This window comes from Orbilia oligospora (assembly GCF_000225545.1).
Source record: "Orbilia oligospora ATCC 24927 unplaced genomic scaffold scaffold00007, whole genome shotgun sequence".
NCBI lineage: Eukaryota > Fungi > Ascomycota > Orbiliomycetes > Orbiliales > Orbiliaceae > Orbilia > Orbilia oligospora.
This window is the reverse complement of record NW_011645564.1, coordinates 1,787,016-1,803,668: the sequence shown is the minus strand read 5'-3', so window position 1 is coordinate 1,803,668 and position 16,653 is coordinate 1,787,016. Positions and strand designations below refer to the sequence as shown.

Here is a 16,653-nt window from a genome sequence, read left to right as displayed (position 1 = left end):
GCGATGTACATAGGATCGCAGTCAAGAATAGTAAGCAACAGATCCGTCTATCAATATCCCAAGCGCCTCCCACCGAGTTAACGCCATCGCAATGCATGAGTAGGTACCTAGTAAGTAAGAAGGGAGGGAGGGAAGCGGTGTGTGAATGGGTGAATGTGTGTTCATGTAATGAATTATAGAGTGTCGTTCGTCGATAAGAGGAATCGTCATCACTTGAACAGCTTCCCACCCATCCCGCCGACGACATTCCTCCTATTCCCATTTTCCATAGCTGCAACATGGTCCCCTGCCGTTTTCCCATTTTCCAGTCTCCACCGCCGGGCTGCCTCTCTGATATGCTCTGGGAGCAAAGGTGCACCGGGTTTGTCGTCTCCCCATGCCTTTTGGATTTCCTTCGCTCGCTCGACCATCTCTCCGGCAAATATCTTTGAGAAGCCACCGATAGCGGATGCAACATTAGCGCTAATAGACTGGCCGAGTACAAGGTTGGCTACTTTCTTGACGGCAGATTTTTGTAGGGTTCCACGGCGGTATGCTTCGTAACGGGCCATCTGATCTTCGTCGAAGTTGTCCATGAGAACACTGTTATTCCTTGTTAGTAGACTTGCGATTATTTGTTTAAATTGTAATAAAAGGAGCCGGTGGTACGGTACTTTAGACGTTTTTGCTCTTCTTCTTTTTGCTGTTCCAGATCTTCCATATCCCCGACCCTCATGATAGTCAATAGTTCGTCGCCGATATCTTCGTCGCTCCCATCGCCATCATCTTCCCCTGCCTTTCCAGCGGCAGCGTCATCTTTCCCATTCCCCGGCGGTGGAACTAGCACTCTATCAACGCTATTCCCTCGAGTGAAGCTCGTAGTTGCATTTGAAGTTACACTAGCACTTCTCCGACGTCGTGAAGCCGCATCGGCATTCTCGGGAGGGAATGATGTTTGTCGCAATGGGTGGGATTTAGAAGCTGCAGCTGCAATGGACGATTTTCGTGACAGCGAAGGAGTCCCAGAGACCTTTGATTTCTTAGATGAAGGACCACCTGGAGTTGACGCGCCCGGAGTAGAAGGATTCGAAGAGATGCGACGCTTGTTTTGCGAGGGCATGGAAAGCGAGCCACTAGCTGGCGGAGAGCCTGCTGGTGTCGACATTGCTCCTGCTCCTGCTGCTACTCTTCCAAATATCTTGATCTGGCGAGAAGAGCGATGTTGGTCGATGATGTAGAGATGTCGCGTTCTAGCTGTGTTCTCGTCGAGAGGACGGGTGTTCGTGACATCAATTGATTAGGCCAACGGCCAATGCCGCTTAGCTTAGAACCAACCTTGCTTTGCTCTGCTCTGCTTTGCCCCCCAACAAACCACTCCATTTAACCTTCCTTTTGCCTACCACCCACTTCCCATCTTCAACTACCAACCCAAACAATTCGGAGAATCAAAGAATCAAGGAATCAATAGACTTCACTGGAATTACAAGCATCTTTGACGGACGACGACGACGACGACTCTACCCTTCTAACAGGACTCACATGTGTCAATAGCTACCTTTTTTTTCGTTTTCTGTCACCGTCATGTCCGACGACAAGTCCACGAAATCCCCAGACTCTACCAATAACCCCTCCGCTTCTCAACCCCGCCAACAGGAAGACTTCATCGCCTCCGTTCGCCGATTCGCCGACGAGCACATCTCCGCCGCCTTACACTCTGTATTCGGCATCCCGAGCATTCTACAAACACCCCAGAGTTCGAATTGGATCAGAGAAGAAACGGAACGAAATAAGTTCGAGAATATGAACCGGCGAGAAGGTGGTAATGGAGGAGACGAGCCGAGGACTAGCAGCGATCGCGACGGTGGTGATGGGAAAAATAATGGGGGAGGAAGCAGTGGATCCGGCGTATCTGGATTTGGAGGTGGTTCCGGTGGTTCCGGACAGAATCCCTCCTCGCCTTCATCATCCGACACTTCTTCGAACAAGGACCGTGATGACGAAATCATTCTCACAATCACTCTCCCAAATATACCAATGCCGCCAGAGGTATTGCTCCCAGAACCCTTGTTTAACATAGGGTTACGAGCTATCGACTTATTAGATCGTAACCTTAGTGGCCATATTTCACAGCTTGAAAAGCTTATCGACGAGGAAATGGATCGGCAAAAGGAAATTTCGACGGCTAAACAACGGACGGATTATGGTATTTTCCAAAACGACTTTGAAAGATTACTTGATATGGAAGCTAGGGTGAAAGAAGCAAGGGCTTCGAGATTGAGGGATGGGGTAGCCCCGGAAGCAGTGATAGTCAAAGGAACTCAGATCAACGGCGGGGAACCAAAATTTTCGGTCACACGACAGACGGGTCAACAACAGTCATCGATTTTGAAAGAATTATTCGGCGAAGATATGTACGGAGCACAACGAAAGCACCCTTTATTTACAAGTTTTTTTGACGAGTTTCTTCCTGATGGGCGCTACAATGAACGGGAACAACCACCTCCGGAAGTCGTTGGCGGCTGGAAGACAACTACTCAATCGACTATAGCCCCAATTTTCCCTCTACAAGAAAATCCTTTGGGGCAAATTTTTAAGATGATGATGGCTCCTTGGATTCAGAAGATATACGAAAGCTCGGACTCGAGTCGGTTCGACGTTAAAGGGAAGGTCATGAACAGGGTAAAAAACGATATTTGGAACGACAAGCGGGAAGATAACCCTTCGTTTGAGGAATTTCAAAAGTTAATGCATGAGGAAAGAAATAAGGCGGCCAAAGAGCGCATGCAACAGTTGGCGGAGAAGCGACAAGAGCTAGACAAGATGATCAAAGAAAATATGGACCAGGAAGGTAATCCACCATTTGAGGAATTTCAAAAGTTGATACATGAGGAGAGAAACAAAGCGGCCCTTCGTATGCAACAATTGGTAGAGAAACAACAAGATCTAGACAAGATTGTCAAGGAGAAGAGGGAACGAGAAGGCGATCCTTCGTTTGAGGAATTCCAAAAGTTGATGCACGAAGAAAGAAAGAAAGTTTCAAAGCGCATGCAACAATTGGTAGAGAAACGACAGGATCTAGACGAAATCATCAAGGAGAATACGGAGCGAGAAGGCACTGTGGACAAACTATTGGAGGGTGTGCGCTTCCCTAACTCCAATTCAACAGAGAAAACGGAAGAGGAGCGAGAGCCAAAGACAGAGTTGGAGTTACATGACTTTTTTGCAGGATTGACGAGCAAGGACAAGCCAAGCACGGATAACAGAGTGTTGATTTCAGAGTCAATGTCCACAACTGCAAGGACGGAAGCAGATGGTATCACGAGGTTGAAGAAAGTCCGTGAGAGAAGATATTCAGACGGGACATTAGAGAGGGAAGAGTACACCGAGGAAAATGCAGCGGGACTTAGTTCTCTGCTGGGGACCATCCGTCGTTTCGATCCTCCAAGCCGCCGAAATGGAAACAGCGATAATCATCCTGTTATTCGCGCAATTGAAGAGCACAAGAAACAAAGCGAGGCCCACCCAGCCGAGACTAAGGTTTCTCCCGCTGTTGCCCCAGAGAGCAAGGATGACGACGATACTAAGAACGGCGGTTGGGGCAGTTGGCTGTGGGCTTCTGGTAAGAAGAAGGATTGAAGGCGGTGAAATCCTAGGTTAGCCAACACTCGCCTTTTTGGTTCGTTTTGTCGATATTGATTCCAGGTTTCTTGCGCATGGATTTTACTTTCTTGATACAACCTTCACCCTCTTTACACTTTCTTTAATGTTTTCTTCTTCGGGTGTTCTTGGGAAAAGAAATGGGTTTCTACAATTTATGGTTTATAATTCGCTTATTGCTATATTGTTTTTGTCACGAGGGACGAGATGCGGTTCTCCCCGCTCTGTCGAATGACGTTGCCGACTGTCAGTATCGAATATGCTACAATGCCTTTCTCTTTCTTCTTATGATCATGGTGGAAGAGAAAAAAACAAAAAAAAATATGGATAGTATTTTTATGTACATATACCTTATAGTGTTCAAATGACAGGTACATACTATGATGCTTCCGCCTCGGTAGCCATATACCTTTTATGATTGTCCCCTGGCATTATATGTGATTCAAGCATTCTGCCTTGTCTAATATTCACAATGTCTTCCCGCTCCCATATAGCCGTAGCGTGTACCGGTGTCGTTACCAAAGCAATCACTCTAAACTTGTCAGGTCCCGTAGGTCCGCGCCCCCTCTCCTCCGTTTCTCGAATGAGTTCTCAACAACCTCAACACCTGGAGCGGCGATATGTGACCGGGATCTCCGAGCAAGAGGAAACACCTGTTTGAATGTTTAAGTTAGCTTTTTTATTCTGCTTCAGCTATGCGGATTAGGGATTATTGAAGAGCATATTACATTAGTTCCGCTCCAGCCAAGCCTGAAGGCAATCTCATGAGCAAATAGCTCACCGAAACCCAACATCAAGCCGTTTACAAAAGGTAGGAAAAGATTGATAGCTGCCGACCGGATAATAGACACAAATGTAGGAGGATTATAAAGGATTAATGGTGCTGAGTCCGTGGATGGAGAGCTTGTTGTATTAGGATTAGTGGACTCCGGGTCGGATGGAGCAGAGAGCACGGCGGAGGAGGAGAGGGAGGCGGTTTGGGGCGGCTGGTTAGTCGACATGTTTGGATCTAGATAGAATTGACAACCAGGGGTTCAAGATGGAGTTCTGAAGAAGGGAGAAGTCTGGGAGAGGAGGAGTGGGCTTGTGGAGGTGAGGTTCGATATTTGGGTGGATGCCGACGAGGCAACGCAGCCGGGTGTTGCAGATACCACCCATCAACCTGGTAGTTCTGGTTACCCGCCTAGCTGCTTGTTTCTACGCGTCACAACCAACTTACTCAAATACCTCCCACATCTTCAACCTCAGCTTTCTAACCACGGAAGTAAAGCATCGCGACTTAGACACCATCCACATCATTATCTCCGTAGTAGATCATCCAACTACCCAGATACCAGAAGGAATACTCTCCAGAATACATCTACCCTCCGTCTGAAGCTAGCTGCGGCATACTGTGGTTGAACTCGCTCGGCTGAACCGTTCTAGACCCCGCTACCCCGCCATCACAACGGAAATATCTCCCCATCACACCGAAAATATGGCAGATCGTGACGAGATCGTTGCTCAGTTTGTTGAACTGACACAGGCACCACCAGAAAATGTTCGTCTTTATCTACGGTAGCTTTGAAACCAAGCTAACTTTCTTAATCTAGGCAAGGGCAATTCTTGAGTCTTCGAACTGGCAGCTTCAAGTAATTATGCATATCTCAAATCCCCTTTAAATATTATAAGGCTTTAACTCTGCTCTGTTTTAAGGAAGCTTTAGATCTCTTTTACGCCGCTCCAGAAGATGCCGGTGCACCGAGACCGAGACCTGCCGCTGCACAAGCCGAAGACATGGAGGAAGATGACTGGGAAGCTCCACAGGCACTACGTAAAGCTACACCACCACCTACCGGAGCTTCTGCCGGGCTTGGGAGAACTTTAGGTGGATCATCTGTTGGTGAGCCGGCAGAAAGAGCCATTCAGCCTGCAGTCCAGCCACCAAGAAGACGAGGGTATGTCATTAATGGAACCAGAAAAAGATGACTCGGTAGAGCTAACAAAGGCCACAGAATGATGACGTTGGGGGATATCGGCCGCTCAACAGCGCCAGGTCGTGGGGGCAGCCCGGGGGATGACAGTGATGAGGAGGGTGGCCAAGATATGTTTGCTGGTGGAGAAAAATCGTAAGTTGGCTACTAGATCGACTTGTCAGTATAAAATGATTAACCGTTCGGTTTAGTGGTCTCGCAGTCGAAAATCCAAATAAACCGGGGCAACGCGGCCTCGACAGTGTTAGGAACATTCTTAAGCAAGCCCAAGAGTACGCAAACGGGCCCTCCATACATTTAGATCTATTACTAACATTTTATGGTCCCAGGGGAAGTAGGGCTCGCCAACAGCAGCCAGATGATGACGACGAAGATGAAGCTCCACCCTCTCGCTTTACTGGGCGTGGCATGACCCTTGGATCCGACGATGCCCCATCTCAGGTGGTTGAAGACCCTATTGCTGATACTCTAAGACCACCCCCCAAAGTCACTAGAAATCTCTATTTCTGGCGTGACGGGTTTTCTGTTGAGGACGGACCTCTTCTGCGCTATGACGACCCAGCGCACCAGGAAACTCTTCGGGGAATCGAAGCTGGCCGCGCGCCCCTCCATCTTATGGGCGTCCTACCAGGTCAACCGACTGACGTAAACGTCCACAGAAAGATGGATGAGGATTACGTCCAACCCAAAAAGAAGTTTGTACCATTCGGTGGAGCTGGGCAAAGGCTAGGCGCCCCGACACCAGGCTTCGATAGCGCCCCCGCCTCTTCTTCAACTCCTGCTGCTGTTACAGCCCCAGCCCAACCAGCTCCTCAGACAGTTACCGTCGATTCTTCGGCGCCCACGACGAGCGTACAGATCAGACTTGGAGATGGAACAAGGCTTGTCAGCAGGTTTAACCATACGCATACAGTTGGGGATATCTACGCCTTTGTGAATGCTTCTAATACCGCTAGTCGATCAAGGAACTACGTTCTGCAGACAACGTTCCCACCGAAGGAGCTCAAAGAGATGGATCAAGTTTTGAAGGATGCGGGGCTGTTAAATGCAGTTGTTGTTCAGAAGTGGACCTAGATTTTTAGATTGTGTTTTCTCCTTTATTTTGAATGGTTGTTCGGATGGGGTTATGGCATATGCACTTGTGGGTATTGTTTAGGGGGGTATGGATCTACTGTTTGAAATTGCGGACACATGGAACGTTCAGGTGTGGCTACCTCCAACTAATGCCATGTGGTTGGAGGCCTCGAAAATATTGTATTACTAGCTAGCTTAACTCCGGCACGCTACATAGATGAAGATGGAGGACTCTGCTACCTGTTCTCTAGAATACTAGCCCCAAAATATTTTGTTTCTTATCGATTGTCCAATTGTAGGCTTCGAGGCAAATTATGTGTATCAGGTACTGTAAGCTCGTTCAAGTAGACCACAGTTATCCCTCAGCTGATCATGCAAGGTTATACGTTAATTAAGCTACCGATTCAAATACTCGGGTGCTTTTAGTGAGAAATTGTATCACACTGCAGTACTGAGATCGGATTATCGAGATTACTGAGACTCTAAGAATCCCAAGGAAATGGGAAAGTTGGCTCTATAGCTACTTAGGTGGTGCACGCGGTGAGAACATGAAAGCATGGAATTAACGCCATCGAAGAGTTTAAAAAAAGGCTAGTAGTACAGGGTTCTCCTCTAAAATATCCACTTCTTCATCCACATGCCCACAATCATTAGCGTAGATCACGATCAAGATCCCTCAAGCGAGCAAATAAAAAAAAAAAGTCTTTTCACATCAATTCCTCCTCGGGAATCTCTTCATCATCCTTGCCAACGATAGCACCAGCCACCCGCCAGATCTGGAGTAGATTGTCCTCGGCGGCGGAAGCCATAACCCATGGGTCATGGGGGTTCCAGGCAAAATCCGAGACACGATTTGTGTGACCACCGTGCATGAATAACCTGAATTATAAGAAGGGTTAGTATCTAATCCCACAATTATCATGAATGGTGTGAAGGGAAGAACATACAACTCAGGTGGTCCATCTTCCTGGTCCTCGGGGGTTTGCTCTTCTCCAATTTTAGTAAGATCCCAGAAGATTATTCTGCGATCGGTACTGCTGCTGGCCAAAATCGGCTCATCTTGTGGATGCCATTGCAAGTTTAGGACGTCTCCTTGATGACCATCGAGTGCGTGGAGTTGATGCTTGAAGTTTCGCAGGTCCCACAGGGCGACTGTTTTATCGGCTGAACCTGTAGCAATAGTATATTGGCTTACTGGATGGAAGGCAAGACTGTTCACGGCGTCTGTGTGAGCGACAACGCTGTGGCCTGCTGTGCCGGTACGAGTGTCAGTAACTTTTAATGTACGGTCGTCAGATACTGATCCGAATAAAGTTGAATGGGTTGGGTGCCAGCGGACATCGTTGACAATAGATTGATGGAGATTGTAAGTCTTGACAGGCCGAATCGTGGTGTTGCCGCGGGAGTATGAGGTGATATCCCACTGGCATATGGTCTTATCTTCGGATCCAGTGAGCAGGTGTCCCTCGATTTTAGGGCTCCAGTCCAGGCCGTAACCTTCCTTTTCATGACCTTGCAATTGTATCTGTGGCTTAAACTTGATACTCTCGAGCTCATGTTTGGTTCTGTCGAAAACGTAGACATTGCCAGAAACCGACATGGTTGCGATAACGTCGGGCTTTTGGGGCATGTATCGAGCCTTGTTGACTTCGCCTTCATGGAGAATTCGCTGTTTGATCGCGAATCTAGCCTCGTCGCTACCGGTATAGCCTCCAATTTCCTCTCGGGTTTCATCGTAATCCTTAGGGTCGATGTCACCCATCGGTTTTGGGAGCTGGACATCGGCAATTTGTAGGTAGTTCGCCCGCTCGCCGGACGTGTGAGTACCAATAAGCAACCTATGGGTACAGTAATTTTTGCCGTCGTGTCTGTGTAACAGTAGATATTAGGCCGTGGACTGTCCGGGAGATGATATATAGGAGACGTACTCTTGCTTGTCAGGAAACCATTGTGTCGTAAGAGTCGGCCACTCAAGAGCAGTGCTATATAATATCAATTAGCTTATTTAATCCAACAAATGATTGAGGGATACTCGGGAGTACCTCATAATTATATCGTAGAGGAAAGGAGCATTCTTCTTCCATGTCTTGTATTCTAGCGTTTGCATCTGGAGATTAGCCACCCGCGGAACCATAGGGCAGTCCAGATTCCCATGATATAGGACGAACTGGTTAGCTTGATGATAAAGTACCCTCGTTGATCAATTTTTCGGTGACGATCTGTTCTTCAGCACTAGCTGGTTCTACTTCGACTATAGATACTGTTAGCAATCAGCGCCGTAGATATTGAAGTAGGGGAACGAACCGTCGTCGTCGTCCATGAGGTCTTCATCTTCAGAGCGAGGCATGGTGAAAAACTATTTTCGTAGAAGGAATACAAAGGAGCAGTAGGTTGAACCGGGGTCAGGATGGATTAGATGTTATAGAGAGAGGGATGCGACAACGTTGATGGCGAGTCTTTTTTGGTAGATGATGTGGAGAATGTATGGAAGAGCGACAGGTCTCAAGGTTGAAGTCAAAGCACGCGTTCGGAAGCGAAAGGCGCGCAGAGAGGCTGCATAGCGTGGCACAGGGCAACACGGGGTCCAACACGGGACCCAACACAGGCGGAGAATGGCAACGCAGGGCCCAACACAGGGGGACTCTGGGACAACACATGGCAAAGTCTTGGCAACACACGGGACTGAATTGGGCTGAATGGCGGGGCAAACACACAACTTGGGAATCCAATCGCCAAGACCACGAAACCAGGCCCGAACAACAAACTGCGGGAGCTATGAATCAGTTCTCTCCAACTTGACTTATCAACCAACCTGTCTTAACCAACCAACCCTGTCCCATCTCTCATCCTCCTTCCTCTTATTTCATCAGCCAACATTCACGATAACCATCGCTCACACAGGTACGCTTCTCTCGATTCATTTAAGTCTGTTTTTTAGAGCTTGGATGACTTCAGACCTCCCCGGTACTTCTTGCCGCCTCCCTAACAGCAAGGTGGCTGCTATTGACTGTCGGCTGACCTTGTTTCAAACTTCCGAAGATAACTCATCTACAAATTCTTCTTTCCCTCGGGACGCTTCATCGTCGGATTCCAACGACTTAATTTCATTTTCTAATCACAATCACCATGGGTGTCCCCAAATTCTTCCGATGGATGTCGGAACGGTAGGTGGCGGCTAGCTCATCGTCCTCTCCAACGTGTCATGAAGTTAACGTTTTGAGCTGTATAGATATCCTGCTATCTCACAACTCATTGCTGAGAACAGAATACCCGAGTTCGACGCTTTATATCTCGATATGAACGGTATCATCCATAACTGCACACACAAGGACTCGGACAGTCCAACGTTCCGAATGACAGAAGAGAAGATGTTCATAGCGATCTTCAACTATATCGAACATTTGTTCGGTAAAATCAAACCCAAAAAGACCTTTTTCATGGCCATCGACGGCGTCGCCCCTCGTGCCAAGATGAACCAGCAGAGAGCTCGCCGATTTAGGACAGCACTAGACAACGAGAAGGCATATCAAAAGGCGGTCAAGGACGGCGTGGAAATGCCCAAGGAAGACCCCTTCGATAGCAATTGCATCACGCCAGGTACAGGTTTTATGGCGAAACTCTCGGAGCAGTTGAAATACTTTATCAACAAGAAGGTTTCTGATGATGCGGAGTGGCAAGGCTTGGAAATCATCCTTTCCGGCCATGAGGTTCCCGGTGAAGGTGAACACAAGATTATGGAATACATCCGGCTGACGAAAGCTCAGCCTGGATACAATCCTAATCTCAGACACTGTCTCTATGGTCTAGATGCTGACCTTATCATGCTCGGCTTGCTCAGCCACGATCCACACTTCTGCCTCCTTCGAGAGGAGGTTACTTTTGGCCGTAATAACCAGAAGAAATCCAAGGAACTCGAGCACCAGAACTTCTACCTCATGCACCTTAGTATCGTGCGTGAGTATCTAGAACTTGAGTTCCAGGAACTCAAAGAACCTGGACTGCTGTCAGTTCCTTATGACTTTGAACGGGTTCTTGATGATTTTGTTTTGCTCGCTTTCTTCGTGGGGAATGACTTTTTGCCTCATCTCCCCGGTTTACATATTAATGAGGGTGCATTATCCCTCATGTTCAAAATTTACAAGAAGGTTTTAACCAAGGCCAAAGGCTACATTAACGACCATGGTCAGGTAAACCTTGAAACGTTGGGCTTAGTCCTTGACGAAATGGAAGAATTCGAATACAAGGTCTTCGAAACGGAAACCGCTGATGCTAGTTGGTTAAGAGGAAAACAGATGAAGGACCTAGAGGCAGCTGCGAAGCCTAAAAAACATGGCAAAGTTGTTATGACAACAAATCAGAAGGGGTTATATAAACTGGTTCGAGAATTTATCGAGAACCGGAAAAAGGGGGAGATCGATAAATACCTTGATATCAAGGGCCTCAATGCTGCTGACAGGAAATTTGTGGAAGACCTCGCCCAGAGCCTCCGTCTCCAGTATATCACTATCACCGATGAGAATGTCGAAAAGTTTGCTCGTCTATCATTTTATCCTTCCCTCGATGGAGACGAGGAATTTGAGGACGAAGAGGGCCGCGCGGCCCTGGATCGTGTTTTCAAGGCCTTTGAAAAGGCTTCTATCGTTGATATTAGTGCCGATGAGGCTAAGGCTGAAATGGAGCGTCTCTATCAAGAGAAATTTAGAGCGTGGAGAGATGGTTACTACAAGGTATGTTAAGAGTTTTATCCCAATAAGTCCAGGTTTCCAATTGCTGATGGGACGGACGTAGGCGAAATTCGGATTTGGTTTGGACGACACGGAAGAAATGAGGGGGTTAGCTGAAAATTATATCGAGGGTATTCAATGGGTCCTCTTTTACTACTATCGCGGGGTCGCCTCATGGGGCTGGTTCTTCCGCTACCATTACGCTCCAAAAATTTCTGGTATGTGCTTCAGAACCCGTTTTACTTCTGAATGCTCCTAACTTTCCAAATAGATGTGAAGAAAGGTCTCGGTGCGAATTTAAACTTCCGCCTGGGGTCACCTTTTCGCCCGTTTGAACAGCTCATGGGTGTGCTTCCGGACCGAAGCAAAAAAATTGTTCCTGAACCATACCATGTAAGTTTGTAATTTAATCAACATCAAAGTTTAAAAACTAATAGCCTCTAGGTCCTTATGACGAGCCCAGACTCTCCGATCCTAGATTTTTATCCTCGCGATTTTGAGCTTGATATGAACGGGAAGAAGCAGGATTGGGAAGCCGTTGTGAAAATCCCCTTCATTCAAGAGGATCGTCTACTTGCTGCGATGAGGACGAGGGAGCACTTGTTGACCAAAGATGAAATCAGCAGGAACGGTTTTGGAATAACTCTGAAGTTTACGTACTCAGAATCAGTCGACTCCCTTTACGCTTCATCTATGCCAGGTATCTTCCCAGATGTGTGTCATTGCCATTGCGTCATGAATGAATTCGAGCTCCCGACTCTCGATGGGGGCTTGAACCTCATACAGGGTTTGTGTGAAGGTGTTCGACTGGGCCGCAATGCCTTGGCTGGATTTCCCAGCTTGAAATCTTTGGAACATACGGGGCAGCTCCTTTATCATAGTGTGAATGTGTTCCAACAGGATAGCAAGAACGAGAGCATGGTCATCACTCTCATCCACCCACCAAAACCCGGCACGGTCGAATCCATAGCGCAATCCAAAATAAATCAGCGGGTTCACGTCGGTTATCCCTTTTTGGGAGAAGCACAAGTATTTGCTGTATCGGACGAACTATTCGTCTATACTCTCGACGCCCAAGGCCGCGTTCAAAAGAATTCTCATAATGACAAGGGGCGAGACTTGTGGCGAACTAAAGCTGATCGTATCGAAAATAATTACAGCAAGAGGATGGGTATGATCGTCGGAAGTGTCGACATCGTAGTTCACGTCAACCATCTCAAGGGGCTTCGCAGAACCGATGAAGGGGCCATGGTCAAGGAATTTGAGAATATTATCGGGCAAGACACCGATTACGCGTTGCAAACTATCGTGGATTCAGGAAGGGTCTCCGAAGATGAGAGATTTGTCGAGAGAGCTGCTGTTGATATCGCGACTGAGTTTCCCCTCGGATCTCGGTGCTTCTTTTTGGGTGACTATAATTATGGACGCCCTCTTGAAGTTACTGGCCACCGCGATGATCGGGCAGATATTTGGATCTCTATTTTGGTAGGTTTGACAATTCTTGTGTCCGCGTTAATAATTACTAATGATTTCTCTAGAGGACCAAGGAACCAGATTTCGGAAACCGAGTTGCTTTCCTTATTAACACGATGTCGGACTATAAGCCGTCCTATGCGGTGGCTAAGAATCTGGGGCTCACCAGTCTTGTTCTGAGCAAAATTACATCTAGCTTTCAAGTGCAGGTGGATGATACACGCCAGAATCTTGGTTTGAACCTCAAATTTGAGGCCAAAAAACTCAAAGTTCTCGGATATTCTCGAAAGACAGGATCCGGATGGGAGTTCAGCAGCAAGGCGGTGGCATTGATTAGCGAATACATGCAAAAGTTCCCTGAGTTTTTCCACGGAATCGAACGCAGGCCGACTGCCGATAATTACTCGGCCGAAGATTTCTATCCGGCGGGTACCGCGAAAGCAAAAATTAAGGAGATCCAGTTATGGTTGAAGGAAATAGAGGCTAAGAGCTTTGAGAAGGTGCCACTGGAGGCACAGCAATTAGATGCTGATTCGTGCAGAATTATCGAAGGGGAGGCTGATAAGTATGTCGAGCTACTCGGGAACCCGGAAGCTAAGCAGGTCCGTGGTGTCCCTCGAAAGGCTCTCCTAAAACCATCAGATGCAGAGCATCGTCTTCACGACCAGAGATTTGACCTTGGAGACCGGATCGTTTACGTTCAAGACTCGGGAAAGGTACCGATCGCCACCAAGGGAACCGTTGTCGGGATTACAAAAACAGCCCGAACCACACTATTAGACGTCGTCTTCGACGTTTCTTTCATGAGCGGAAGTACATTGGGAGACCGATGTAGTCCATTCCGCGGAATGACAGTCCCCTATTCGTCGGTTTTAAATCTTACATCACGCCAGGTTGTCGCAATATCTAAGGCTAGTGCTCAAGTTGCTACTCCAAATGGACCTCCTCAGGATGTTAATGGAACTCAATTCGTTCCCGCGAGCGCCCCCCCTCCTTTGCGGGGATCCTTCAGCGGTGCTGTCGGCGGTCGTGGAAATGCCAATGGCGGAGGTAATGGGCGAGGGAATATCAATGGTGGGCAAAACGGACGTGGGACCAATGTCACGCACGGACCAGGTTCATATCGCGGAAACCAGAACCCCCGGGGAAGAGGAGGTCCAAATCGTGGAAATTATAACGCTAATGGTGGTGGGCCACCCACCCAACCTCAAGCTTTCAACAGAGGCGGTTTTCAAAACGGCCAGCCAGTCATTCTTCAACGGCGGCCACATAATGGACCAGAACACCAACCAGCTCGTCCCCAACAACAGCAACAACAGCAAGCTTCTGAAGGGCACCACGCCGTTCCCCCTCCCCCAAACCTTAACAACTCTCGAGGGCGCGGGCGCGGGCGTGGTGGTCGAGGTAGGGCTGTCCCTGCACAACCAGCAGCTGAACAGTAGACCTGGCAGCAGACCATGGCTATGCAGGCACAACAGGTTGCCCCGCAGGTCAACCCGCACCAATCCATTGCTTCAAATGTTCACAACATCCAGTACATCACTTTTAACAGACCTCAGCGTCATAACCGTGACATCCAATCAGCTCCCAACCACAATGTCCATCCCAGCAACGCCCAGGCTCATAACGCTACCCGGAACTATCAGCAGCCACCTCACCACACACAAATTTATCGACAGCAGAATAATCGCCTCTACGACCCTTATACCAATTCACAAGTTGACTATAACGTTAACATGCGCACCGATCGTCGTGTCAACGCACACAACCCCCAAGTTTTCTATCCTCGCGTTAACGCCTACAATCAAGGCAATGAACACCACTATCATCGTCGCCGACGATTTTATTAAAGAGCATTATTTATACAACGCTCCCATTTCACAATACTTTCTTCCTTATTATTACGATTCAGGCTTACGATATTTTTCGTTCAGCATACCCTCTTTCTTCTTCTTCCGAATTCTATAGCAACACCCGCCATATAACCATATAAGGGGCCAAATCAGCTATGCATGCATTAGGGCTAGATAGCTTTTTTGAACTGATTATGACTCGGCGCAGTCGTTTAGACATTGTTGGGACTTTGTCCCAGATTGATTTTTATATCTGGGTTCGATTTCCTAAGGAAGGATTCATGCATACATCGCTTCCCTGTAAATTTCTTTTCGCTATTCAACCCATATCCTGTATTCTAGCATGCAGGGACAAGACCATGGTATTTCTGAAAGTGGCCTTGAACCCTGAAGCGCAATCACAGACTCAAGAAATAGACACCCATGGCATATATATATTAAGTATATACTGTTCTGAAATTGAAGAAGCTACTTCGCATTAGAGAAAATTCCGGTGAAAAGATCCTTGACCTGTAGACTCGCATAATGGTTGGGCCGACAACCACCCTAGTAGGTTTCCAAATCATGTCTCTGCGTAAGTTTGAGTACAGTCAGGACTCAACTTTCATATTTTTCGTAATCAGTTTGCAAAGCTAAATGTAAATACTTAGAGAATATTATTGCAAGATTTTAACTACAACCATCGTAATTTTTTTGTACTTTTATACAGCATTTCTGGCCTTCTCACTAGGGAACACGAAGCTCTTCGTTATGCTTTCCCCGACGCCACCCCACATAAGGACACCAACATGAGGTTGTACGTTCCATGATAACTTCAATGTAGCATTCCTGTGAGCATATTCACCAGTGATATCGTGAATGTTGTATTTTGCTTTAATATTTTTCAAGGTAAGTTTCTTAGAAGGGGCGGCGGCGGGGATGATTTTGTCCCAGATTACGGCTTCGTTTGTCGGCTGTTATTACGAGTTAATCGATCGATTTCAAGAATTGGAAAGGGTTTATCGGCGGAGACTTACGTATCTATCGCCGCCGTATGTTGCAGAGATCCAGACGAATATTTGCTTTGTGTTCCAATTGTAGAGGGATTCGAAGTCTAAATTTATATGTGTACCTATATTAGGACAGTCCTTTGTAGATATTTCGGAACGGGGATAGAAAGAAAAAAAAAGAGAGAGAGAGGGGAGGGGGGGGGGGAAAGAAAGGACATACCGGCATTCAAATCAAATTTAACATTCGCATATTCGTTCTGTCTTGTTGAGTAGTATCCGCCGGAACGTCGCTTGACACTAGAGTGTTATATCCACGATCAGTTCGAGTTCCTCCTCCTCCCTTTGAGGACAGCAATTGATAGTTGTTGATATGAGATCGATTAAACGTACACAGCAACATCATTAATCTTTATCGACGCCGTCGGGTTCATGGGGTAAGTATACGATGTCAGCGCGATTATGCTGGCCAGTATGAAACTGACGGTCGTGAGGAAGCCGAAGACTTGTTGGAGACGGACGAGACTAGAGTGATATTATACAAATTGGTTAGTGTTTGGAATTGAACGATAAGAAAGCGGTTTTTGGAGGAAACTTACGAGCTATGCATTTTGACGGCTTTTGGATAGGAGGGGGGGTATAGAAGGGGGGGAGAGGAAGAGACGGGGATGTATGAAGGGTGGTGTAGTCCGACTCGACTCTCGAGATGGGCTGGAGCGAGTTGGTGTATCGTGAGCTTGTCGACTTGTCCTTTTGGGGAGCTGCTGGGTGAGCCACAATTTCGAGGATATCGTGGCGGATAGTTACACGCGACTGGTGTATGTTTAACGCCACATTGTGTTGATACGCCATCCAGCATATTATATTACATATATTTGGATATCAAATCTTTCAGACTTTGGACTTTTATTTTGAAAAAAATTTTAAATTTAAA

General features: G+C 47.2%; 8 protein-coding genes across 8 annotated transcripts; 4 read left to right on the top strand and 4 right to left on the bottom strand.

Moving 5' to 3' along the window:
• Positions 1–209: 209 nt before the first annotated feature.
• AOL_s00007g512 (uncharacterized protein) lies at positions 210–1,144 on the bottom strand (the record flags this gene model as incomplete). The annotated part of the gene is made up of 2 exons (XM_011120413.1): positions 210–582; positions 654–1,144. 2 exons carry the CDS (start codon positions 1,142–1,144, stop codon positions 210–212), a joined length of 864 nt encoding a protein of 287 aa, XP_011118715.1.
• Positions 1,145–1,560: 416 nt separating this feature from the next.
• On the top strand, positions 1,561–3,615 carry AOL_s00007g511 (uncharacterized protein; the record flags this gene model as incomplete). Its single annotated transcript, XM_011120412.1, has 1 exon — positions 1,561–3,615. The coding sequence occupies one exon, from the start codon at positions 1,561–1,563 to the stop codon at positions 3,613–3,615; it is 2,055 nt and encodes a 684-aa protein (XP_011118714.1).
• Positions 3,616–4,163: 548 nt separating this feature from the next.
• Positions 4,164–4,637, bottom strand: AOL_s00007g510 (uncharacterized protein; the record flags this gene model as incomplete). The annotated part of the gene is made up of 2 exons (XM_011120411.1): positions 4,164–4,289; positions 4,365–4,637. 2 exons carry the CDS (start codon positions 4,635–4,637, stop codon positions 4,164–4,166), a joined length of 399 nt encoding a protein of 132 aa, XP_011118713.1.
• Positions 4,638–5,113: 476 nt separating this feature from the next.
• AOL_s00007g509 (uncharacterized protein) lies at positions 5,114–6,683 on the top strand (the record flags this gene model as incomplete). Its single annotated transcript, XM_011120410.1, has 6 exons — positions 5,114–5,176; positions 5,229–5,267; positions 5,332–5,573; positions 5,631–5,744; positions 5,801–5,881; positions 5,939–6,683. 6 exons carry the CDS (start codon positions 5,114–5,116, stop codon positions 6,681–6,683), a joined length of 1,284 nt encoding a protein of 427 aa, XP_011118712.1.
• Positions 6,684–7,390: 707 nt separating this feature from the next.
• Positions 7,391–9,030, bottom strand: AOL_s00007g508 (uncharacterized protein; the record flags this gene model as incomplete). The annotated part of the gene is made up of 6 exons (XM_011120409.1): positions 7,391–7,562; positions 7,631–8,551; positions 8,612–8,665; positions 8,726–8,777; positions 8,875–8,934; positions 8,988–9,030. The coding sequence occupies 6 exons, from the start codon at positions 9,028–9,030 to the stop codon at positions 7,391–7,393; spliced, it is 1,302 nt and encodes a 433-aa protein (XP_011118711.1).
• Positions 9,031–9,809: 779 nt separating this feature from the next.
• AOL_s00007g507 (uncharacterized protein) lies at positions 9,810–14,322 on the top strand (the record flags this gene model as incomplete). The annotated part of the gene is made up of 6 exons (XM_011120408.1): positions 9,810–9,847; positions 9,913–11,410; positions 11,472–11,625; positions 11,679–11,800; positions 11,852–12,892; positions 12,946–14,322. The coding sequence occupies 6 exons, from the start codon at positions 9,810–9,812 to the stop codon at positions 14,320–14,322; spliced, it is 4,230 nt and encodes a 1,409-aa protein (XP_011118710.1).
• Positions 14,323–14,337: 15 nt separating this feature from the next.
• AOL_s00007g506 (uncharacterized protein) lies at positions 14,338–14,730 on the top strand (the record flags this gene model as incomplete). Its single annotated transcript, XM_011120407.1, has 1 exon — positions 14,338–14,730. The coding sequence occupies one exon, from the start codon at positions 14,338–14,340 to the stop codon at positions 14,728–14,730; it is 393 nt and encodes a 130-aa protein (XP_011118709.1).
• A 704-nt stretch (positions 14,731–15,434) lies between these two features.
• Positions 15,435–16,329, bottom strand: AOL_s00007g505 (uncharacterized protein; the record flags this gene model as incomplete). The annotated part of the gene is made up of 5 exons (XM_011120406.1): positions 15,435–15,686; positions 15,750–15,826; positions 15,943–16,019; positions 16,113–16,244; positions 16,319–16,329. The coding sequence occupies 5 exons, from the start codon at positions 16,327–16,329 to the stop codon at positions 15,435–15,437; spliced, it is 549 nt and encodes a 182-aa protein (XP_011118708.1).
• Between the last annotated feature and the right edge of the window lie 324 nt (positions 16,330–16,653).